At 48.3% G+C, this 9,728-nt stretch overlaps 1 protein-coding gene across 1 annotated transcript; it reads right to left on the minus strand.

Annotated features, from left to right (window-relative positions):
* Window positions 1-3,282: 3,282 nt before the first annotated feature.
* Window positions 3,283-8,900, minus strand: CCK (cholecystokinin). Its single transcript, XM_053599606.1, has 3 exons — window positions 8,595-8,900; window positions 7,316-7,531; window positions 3,283-3,674 (listed from the first exon to the last, which is right to left on the minus strand). Exons 2-3 carry the CDS (start codon window positions 7,527-7,529, stop codon window positions 3,541-3,543), a joined length of 348 nt encoding a protein of 115 aa, XP_053455581.1. The 5' UTR covers window positions 7,530-7,531; window positions 8,595-8,900; the 3' UTR covers window positions 3,283-3,540.
* Between the last annotated feature and the right edge of the window lie 828 nt (window positions 8,901-9,728).

Below are 9,728 nucleotides of genomic sequence, written 5' to 3' on the forward strand. Positions count from 1 at the left end.
CATTCTCCCTTTCTTTTACCTGGGATTGGCTGGGCCTGAGAGCAAAGATCTCATTTGGGGTTTATAGGTTGAGGGTACATTATATAAAGGTTCCCTCTGTTTAAGGGAGAGAGTCAGGTTTATGTTGCAGCCAGGTTCTGGTAAGGCAAATCTCAGGAGAGTGAATCCTGTCTACCCTCTGGCTACTGGCCATGTTGAAACTTGGGTAGCTACAGGTCAGGGCAGGCCGGGTCTCTTAAGCAATAATGTGGAAGTATCAGCAAATGCAGGGACTACCAGGCAATTGTTTATTTCTCAGCCTGGCAAGGAGTTAATTTCGGAGAGATTCCATCACTAATCCATTTCAGGCAAGTTTAATATCTATAAAATGGGAGTGGGGGTAGGCTAGGATGTGTGTTGGGCTAAAATACTAGCCATTATCCTTTCCAGCTTTTAAATCCCAATGGATAAACATAAAGGAGCCTTTAAAGCAGGCTTAATTGGCAGAGATGAAGGTACAAACAGCAGGAACAGCTGTAGGGGGGACGTGGTGCAGATGATGTTCCTGAATGCTGAAGGGATTCCAGAAGGACAGGCAGCTAGTGGGGAAAGAATGGTAAAAGGGAGCATAAGGGGTGGAGGGGCATAAGTGGATGCCAGGCGGAGGTGGAGGGATGGGAGCTAAGTAGGGAGGGCATAGCTTTCTGATCTGATGTGCGCTTCTCAGGACTTTTTAAAGTGGAGCTTGAGGAGCAGTTGGCTTCTCTGTGAGAGCGTTGTCAGCTTAGCTGCAAAACCCTGATGTGATTCCCTGGGAGGGGCTGGGTGGTATGTCCTTGTTTCTGGGCCCTGCATCAAGAGGAGAGCAGGGAGTCTGTCTTTAGAAGATGCTGGCAGAATCCAGCGGTGGTGCTGGAAGCATTAGCAGGTGGCTGGGCTCTCTCCCACCTCTGCCCAGTGAGCCCCCTCAGGGCCCCTCAGAGACTACACGTCATCACATATGCTGATTCCACGTCCCCTCATCTAGGTGCAGCTTTTGCACAAATCCCTGGCCCTTCCCTGTTGGATGGGGCTCCAAGTCCTCTCACACAGAAGTTCCAGAACCAGCTGCTTAAACCTTGGCACTGTGAGTGCAGGCCATGTGTATGCCTGTAAGTCACTCCGCCTCTCAGAGCTCTGGTTTCCTTGTGGAGGAGCAGTGCGGGTTGTGTGTGCCTGTAAGTCACCCAGCTTCTCCCAGCACTGGCTTCCTGTGGAGGAGCAGCATCATGATTACTTTACAGGATTGGGACAGTTTCCTGATCTGATGCTCACAAGGGTCTTTGTTCAGTGTCCTGCACCCAAGAGGAGGCCAGGAAATACTCTTCTTTCCTTTTCCCACATTAGGAAAAGTGAAAGACTTAGGGGTGACTGGTGCCATTTCTGTGGAACCTTTCTGGGCAGTTATCTGATACTGTTGAGGTCTGTGTCTTTGACCAGGCTACCTAAACTATCCCAAACATTGTATTTCATTTACCTACAGATACAGACCAGTTTTCTGTAAGCAAATTTATTTCAGCATTCCTGACTCTGTGTCTGTCTTGTGGGTTTTCCTTGGAAATGATTGTAACATGTTACTGGTTCCTTTATTAACTGAAGAACTAAATGACATCGTTGATTTGTGTTCATTTTGTGTTTGTGTGAGTCACAACCTTACCTTTAAAAGTGGTATTTTCGGGAATACCTACTCCCCTGATGATTCATAAATCACTAATTCAGATCAGATTTTCATCACCTGGTCCACACTGCTGATTTTATATTAAATTCCAAGTCCCTCATTCATCCCACAAACCCAGTCCCTCACCCCACCCCACCCCCACACACAGGCATGCACTCATCCCCATTCACACCCAATATCTCTTATACAACCATAAATAGTGTTTATTGCAAGGAGGGTGTGTGTGCTAAAAACACAGGCATCTGAATATTTTGGACTAAATGGGGATTGTATACTTATATGTGAGGAAATCTTAGAGACCAAATTGTAGGGACTGAATGAGTTAGTAGCCTCAGTAAGGGAATAATGGAATGTGCTATCTATTTGGAGTCCAAGTTTTAGAATGAATCTCAACTTCAGCTCAGGGGAAGGAATCTCACTGACCAGTCTTCCTGAGGCTCCCTCGAGGCCTTTCACAGCATCCTGTCTCTGCCACTGGAGGACGGCAGTGGATGCCAGCAGTGGGAGATGGTGGGCAGAGTAGTGTCCCTCCAAGACCAGCTGCAGATGTGCCAATATCGTTTTCAGCGTCTTTCCCTTCGGAACTGTCATTTTCACTTAACTGGGCCACCTAGGGCCTCTGCTGGGTGAGCATTCAGGGCTCCTGGAGGCCTCAGCAGGAGGCATGGAAAGGCTGCCCTCTAAATCGTGGGTGCTGGATCATCTCTGGGTTTCCCCCCTGAACTAGTTCCCTATAAATCCCTACAAAGGACCAATGGATAGATTGGCTTCTGCCCTGGATAACTACGAGACTCCTTGCAACCCTGCCCACTGACTTTAAAATATGACAGGGCTCAAGGAAAAACAGCCACAGGTACTTCCCTAAATGCCAGCTGCAGTCTGGGACCAGCAGCATTGACATCGCCTGGGAGCTTGCTCAGGCCCCAGCCCAGACTTGCTGAATCAGAAGTTTAATAAGAGCCCCCCCCCACCCCCACCCCGGCTCCTGCCATGCACTCTGGAGTTTAAGCGCTAGAGTGACAAAGGTCCCACTAACCTAGGAGTGCTAAGACCGCAAGTCTGTGAATCTTGCTAGCTGGGACATGTGGCCAGTAACCATCACCCCTCAGGACCTGTTTCCTCATCTGTAAAGGAAGGACAATAACTTTTGTGCCACAGGGTCTTGGAGCCATTGAGTGCATGCCACAGCACTGCCTAGTACTGACCTATAACCTGTTTTTTTTTTTGTTTTTTTTTTTTTTTTTGTTTTTTGGCCGGGGCTGGGTTTGAACCTGCCACCTCTGGCATATGGGACCAGCGCCCTACTCCTTGAGCCACAGGCGCCGCCCAGACCTATAACCTGTTTAAAGAGCAAAAGAACCCCAAGGGAATTCTGGTGAGATCGGGGTAAGAGTGGCCAGGGTTGGGCCCTGGAACTGACCACAGAAGGCCCTTTCATTGGCTGCCTTGCCTGCAGCAAGGAAATAAGCTCCATGCCTGACCCCCAATTGCCCATTCCTTTCTGGACACATAGCAGGCTCCCCTCATTGCATGATCTCAGGATTAAGTGGAGCCCTATGCCCTCAGTAGACACAGAGAGCGAGGGGCAGAATGAAATCACTTTAATAGCATAGCAACATTTTAGAACCAGGAATCACAGATGAAAGAAACCTTTTGTCTTCCATTTGCACAATTGTGAGGTGTATGGTTGCACAAGACAATCTTACAGAGTTTTCACATTGAAAACTTAATAAATATAAACTTAAAATGTCAAACTTCAGAGATGATGAGTGTGATTATTTTCTTATTCTGTCTCCTTGGAGTCAGGAAGTTGCTTCCTGTCAGGCTGACGAAGGCCAGGTCCCCTAGGAGGGGTATTCATACTCCTCGGCACTGCGCCGGCCAAAATCCATCCAGCCCATGTAGTCCCGGTCACTTATCCTGTGGCTGGGGTCCAGGCTCTGCAGGTTCTTAATGATGGACATTCGGCTAGAAGGAGCTGCAAGAACAGAGAGGAAGGAAACAGAAGCATTATATCTAAGAACATCATTAGTGAAGGAGAACAATGGAAAAGCCAGACAAAAGCTAACTATACCTTCTTAAAGGTATCAAGATAGTGGAATTGTTGGACCAAAACATAAGAGAGGAGAAAGACTCACAATTGTGATTGTGTAACCAGAGAGGGCAATATTTCCTAGTTATGGTGTGTTTTAATGTTCTACAAGGATTTAGGTGGATTTATTTCCTCAGACTGGGGACTGGCATAGGTTCTCCCATAGTTACCCTGCCCTAAGGGTGTTTTGGTTGTGTAGATGACCCGAGGAATTCCCCAGCACTTGCCCATTTCCAAATTTTACCCCTTAAGTTGTCCCTGAACATACCTGACTTGTTTGGAGTGCTCTTGTTATTAAGGTAATGCAATTACGGTATCTTAATGTTGGAATGATTTTTTTAAAAAATGAATCAAGTTCTGTTGTGTAAATAATGTTTAAAGATTATTAATTGGAAAGTTATCTTCTTTTAAAAAATGATATTGAAAAGAAGACCCATTGTCAGATTAAAGTCTTGGCACCTCAGTAATACTCAAAGAAAGGTGGGCAAGAGGTGATAATAGAGGTGATTGAAATCAGCCCTTTGGGCCAAAATGTACTAACTGAACCCAAAATGGGCCCTTTGGGATGGATGTCAAGTCTTTTGGAACAGGGAGATTCTGGTGTATAACTCACAGTAAGGGAGCAGGGACATGAAGAGCTAATGTCTTGGGAGGCCTGTGACACACAGTCCCAGCCCACAGGACACAGACAGTGGCGTCCAGGTATGAAGTCAGTATAATGCCTGTCCTGTGCAAACAAAGGGTTAAGAAAGGAGGCCTTTTGGGGGGGGGGCTGTGGAACAAACCCAGTCCTGTTTGAAGTAGAGAAGTGGAGGCCCACTTAATGGCTCCCACTGTGGTGGGGCTCAGAGTCCCCACCTCTCCTGATGCTGCTAGAAGTCCTTCTGCATGGGGCTACTCTTGCCAGCTCCTCCCCATAGGCAGAGTATAGTTAGACTCAGGATTATTTACTGACGATGACACTGCAGGGGCAGTTATCCTGTCTTATTGGCCAATGAAATTAAGTAAGCTAAGTTGTAAACAGAAACAACATCCCCACCTTTCTCCTTCCACTCCTATCCACTCCCAGTTTTGGAACTAAGAATCAACTCAGCACATTCCAGCCCTTTTTGCAGATATCCCCAGCCTATGCAGAAGAAAAACAGCCCCTGCCATTTAATTGTTTAAGACCTTTCACCAGCAAAGCCTGCAGCCCCAATTACCTGTATAGTGTCACATGGTAATATGACCCATCTGCCTGCCTGCTTTGATGAAGAATGCCCACTTTAAAGGCTGGGCACAACACGAATTATCATCTAATGGAAGCAAAGTGACAGCTTCACAGTGAGCAAGCAGCCTCTGTTGTTAGTGGGGGCACCATTTTCAGCCATGAAAGTGGCATTTATATTACACACCTCAATTTCCCCATTTCACACACAGCTCTACCCTCAGATCATGTTTTTTTTTTTTTTTTTTATTGTTGGAGATTCATTGAGGGTACAAGAAACCATGTTACACTGATTGCATTTGTTAGGCAAAGTGTCTCCTGCAATTGTGTCTTGCCCCCCAAAGGTGTGGCACATGCCAAGGCCCCACCCCGCCCTCTTCCCCTCCCTCTGCTCTTGCAGATCATGCGTTTTTACTAGAGTCCTCACTCATTCCTCAGAGCCATCCCTAGGGGCTGACAACCCATCTACGGAATTGGATTGAAGAGCTGGATTCTTTAAACTTTAAAATGCAGAATGGACTGTACAACTGGAAAGCTGAATGGCTCCCAGAGCTTCTGGGGAGGCCAGATGCTACCTCGATGTACAACCACATGAAGATTATTCATCCTTCTAGAGCCCAGGCACCCACACTGACATAATAGGTATAAAAATACTGCCAGGCCATTGTGTGGACCAAGAGGGACAATAGAAATGTAGTGTCAGAGCTTTCCTCGGCATGGGGCAGGTGCCGCTAGATGCCTCCCCCACCACAGGCCTCCAATAGAATGGTATCTTAGATCACTCAAGGTTCTGCAGACAATTCTAATGATAAACTCTTTTTTTGCCTATATTTATTTGAAAAGAATTTAGTTTTTATTATTATGGGTACATACACATAATGATTGTTCTGATGATAGCCTCTTAAGCGCTGCTCAAAGAATGTGTTGACGTATTTAGAACTTTTAAGCATAACATATACTATAGGCGAGTAAAAATATGATATGATTGCAAAATATGCAAAATAGTCAAACCATGCAGTATTTATATGTGTAAATATTTATTCCTAGTGCACATTTGTCAAATAGAAGAACATAATAATCTTCTAGCTAGTGTTGATCCTGAGTTTTGGCAGCTAAATTTCCAAGTGACTGCTATTCCCACCTGGGTTTGTTTGGCACAATAGATTGAAGACAGAGGGAGAGAGGAGTTGAGAAGAAGGCCTGGGAAGAACTAAGATTTGTACTATAATAGCCACTGTCAAGTGTTGGGTCTAGAAAACAATTTGGTAACGATTTTTTTTTCTAGAAGTTTCTCTTGGATCCTTCCTGAAGTTGGGGGAGGGGGGTTCTCATTGATTTATGGCTCAAGCCTAGGATATTTCAGACTGATTTGGCTGAAATTCAACTCATGGCTGAGGACAGATATGAATTACTTTCAGATGGAGAAAAAGCATGAACCAGAAAGCTTTCAGACTTTCTCGGTCATCTGACTAGTATTTCTATTTTCTTTCAGTTGAATTAGTAGGAAAGCAAAACAGAATGTGGTCATTAGGACAGTCTCCCAAAGAGAGGAAAAAAATATAACAAATCACCCTCCGTTCCTGCCTTCTGAATCCCCTAGTCAAGGAAATCCAGTCTCACCTTCACATGAACCCAGGAGAGACCATGGAGAATAGAGTCTTCTGTTATCTCTCTCTCCAATCAGGCCATGGGCTAAGGTTCAAATTCAGGTCCTGGCACTCCAGTTGGGTAAGAGAGCCTCATGGAAAAGGGACCCACCTCCCACACCCCTTCAGCCTGTTTGTTGAATATTTTTAATGCCCAGCTGTGTCTGTCCAGCTTAGTCCACTGCCCCACAGCCAGTGTACATCACGGATGTCACTATAGTTGATAGAGAAAACTGCTCCCAGTCCAAAACATGGCTGCAGTCTGTGTGGCTGCCACCTCCTTTGCTTTTACAGTGGGGGGGGGGGTTAGTACATTTGGAAGCCCTTTTCCAGGGTTCAGTAATAATCTTTTAATGTCTTCCTAAAATGATGTTGAACTTAAACAGCAACACTGCTAAAAATTTGTTCAAAGAAATCTCTTTAAGAAGGTCGTTCCCCGTACTAAGAAGTCCTCCACACACCCTCTGTTAGCTACAGAGGACGTCCAGAAAACAGGACAGTTCCGTGCAGTGTGACTCAGGAAAGTAAAGTGAAAAACCTGTCAGTTTAACGCGTCACCTGTGTTTTCTACCTAGGGTGTTTCCTACCTAGGGTTACTTCCAACAGAGAAGAGGGTCGGGATTGGGAGTCCAGCGCAGAGGCGGAAGTCAGGGATGGCACGGCAGCGTCCTTACCTTTCCGGGCCTGCTGGATGTATCTGGCCAGCAGCGCGCCCAGGTGCGCTCGGGACTCACCATCCGTCCTCTGCACCGCCCTCAGCTGCCTCCGGGGAGCCTCTTCTGCCCGTGGCCCCCCGGAGCCAGCAGGATCTGCCGGGGACACGGGCTGCGTTAGGGTGCCTGCAGCCAACACCGCCATCAGCACGCACAGGCACACGCCTCTGTTCATTGCTGCGGAGAGCAGAGGAGGAGGGGGCGTTAAGGGACAGGCTGGGCCGGCCAGGCGTCTTGCCGGGGTCAGGCACCCTCCGGCTCAGACCGAACGCAGACGCTCCAGCCCTGCCTGGCAGGAGCAGGCACCAGGACTCACTAAGTGCTGACCCTCGCCCGGTGCCACCGTGCGCACCCAGGTGCACCTGGCTGGTCTTTGGGGGAATCCACACCCCTTGCTCAGGGTCGGAGAGAAACCTTGTGTTCTGCAATGTTTAGCAGAAGGAATGTCTCCTGTTTTACTAAAGTTTGAGGAAATGTGGAGTGCTGCTCTTCTAACAGGAAAATCATGAGATGAGAGAAAAATATCCTACAAGGAAGAGTCCGCGGGAGAAATGAGACCCTGGAAAGAAGTGCACCTTTCCAGACACTTAAGAAGCTTCCGGTATGGAAATACGGTAAATGGTGAAAATGCATAGTTTAAAATGTAGGAGCAATAAAAGCCGAATCTATAAACTTTTCTCAAAAAAGTACATGGGAAATGGTAATAAACCATTTAGCAAAACGCAGGCAGGGTTATAAAAACGAGGAATATCGTACAGCCCTCAGTCTTTCGCAAAGCCCCGCTGCATTTCGGATCTGGGAGCAAATTAAACACTCGCACGTTTCCATCCCTCCCCAAAGCTTTGAATTTTTTTCCAGTATTTAGAAAACGTAAATCTTAAAACCTCCTGGTATTTTATTTGAAAAGATTGCAAAGTGCGCCGCGTCAGTGTCATAACTAGCAAATCCCAATTTGCACAGGAATCCCAGCAAATGGGTATTTCAGCTCTTGTATGTTTCACGCGCCCGTATCGTGGGAAAGTCTCTAAAGCAGTTCAACCCACCCAGCCCTCACTTTTAGATCCACAGCCCTCATTTCTGACTTTAAGAAATGTCTTTACACCTGTTGGAGGGAAGACACAGGAAACAAACAAACAAACAAACAAATAAATAATAATAAAAAGGAAAGAAGTACAAAACGAAGACATTCTTCAAAGACACAACAGGGTTGAATCGCTCCCCGGCGCGCGGAGGGACCTACCTTCTGGATGAAGACGCAGCCTGCTGAGCGTTCCCACCCAAGCAGCCCGGCAGCGGAGCCAAGTTCAGGATCGCCAGCCGGCTGCAGCCTCTTAAATAGCCCCGCCCGGCGCTGCCGGCCACTGGTCTATTTACCCAGCGCTGACGCAGACCCGCAGCAAAACGTGCTCAGAAGGCGGCTCTTGGGGGAGGGGGAAATAGCCCGGTGTTCCGACCCCTCTCTGTCCAAGGAGCTTCCTCACCCAACCCTGTCCCACTGTCCACCCCCTGCCCATTCCAGAGCTAAGCTCTCCGGGCTGGGAAACGTGGGAGGAGTCTGGGGTTTCCTCCCGGATGGAGAAGCTGCGGGTGTTCAGTCGCTTTGGAGCTGGGGGGACACTAGGCAGGGCTGACGGGCAGCGAGGCAGAGCTCTGGGAAGAGGGTGAGCCCCTCTCAGAGAGCCCGAGGCAGGAGGGGGAGGGCGTCGGAGTCCTCTTCTTAGCTCCATTAATAGCTCTTAAAGTTCCTTAAGAGACCGATGGCACCTCTTCCCCGGGGCCAGTGAAAGAGCTCCAGCCACAGTTGGCAGGCGACGTCCTGGGCCTCTCTTTAAGCAGCTGTAAGATGAAGATGACAGAGTCTAGCTTTGCTCAGAGGCGTCTAGTTTGGCAAAGGGCTGTTTGGGCAAGGGCTCTGTTTTCTTTCCCGGCTGAGATGTCCCCTACTCGCGGTGCCCGCTGTTCCAGAGAAACAGAGTGTCTTAGGGAGCGGGCTCCCAACTGCGACCCCAAGTTCTGGTTGGCCCAGCACTCGCCCCTCCCACGCTCTCCTGTCCTGGGGCTCAATTCTGGCCAGAACTCAGGCTGCTGTGCCGGTATCAGGACCTGACCCCTTGTCACTCACCCACCTGGAAGAGGGAAGGGAGGTACCCAGACCGTTGTGGGCCCTTCCCTGCGCTGTTGCTCTCCCGGCTGCGCAGCGGGGCGACCGGAGGCCACTAGGGGCCACTCAGTGAGCTGTGGGCGTCTTGCGACCCGAAGAAGAGGGTCTGGCTGCCTGTCACTGTCGGCCGATATGTAGAGAGGGCGATAGGGCCACCAAACTTTACTTGTCAGAAGGCCTGGCTTCTAGTGGGAGTAGCCTCCCCAAGAATGT

This window comes from Nycticebus coucang, chromosome 8, assembly GCF_027406575.1.
Source record: "Nycticebus coucang isolate mNycCou1 chromosome 8, mNycCou1.pri, whole genome shotgun sequence".
Lineage (NCBI taxonomy): Eukaryota > Metazoa > Chordata > Mammalia > Primates > Lorisidae > Nycticebus > Nycticebus coucang.

Coding starts and splice junctions, on each gene's coding strand:
- CCK (XM_053599606.1), bottom strand. CDS start 7,529: ATGAACAGAGGCGTGTGCCTGTGCGTGCTGATGGCGGTGTTGGCTGCA. Junction 3,675..7,315: donor CATCCAGCAGGCCCGGAAAG/GTAAGGACGCTG, acceptor CTGTTCTTGCAG/CTCCTTCTAGCCGAATGTCC.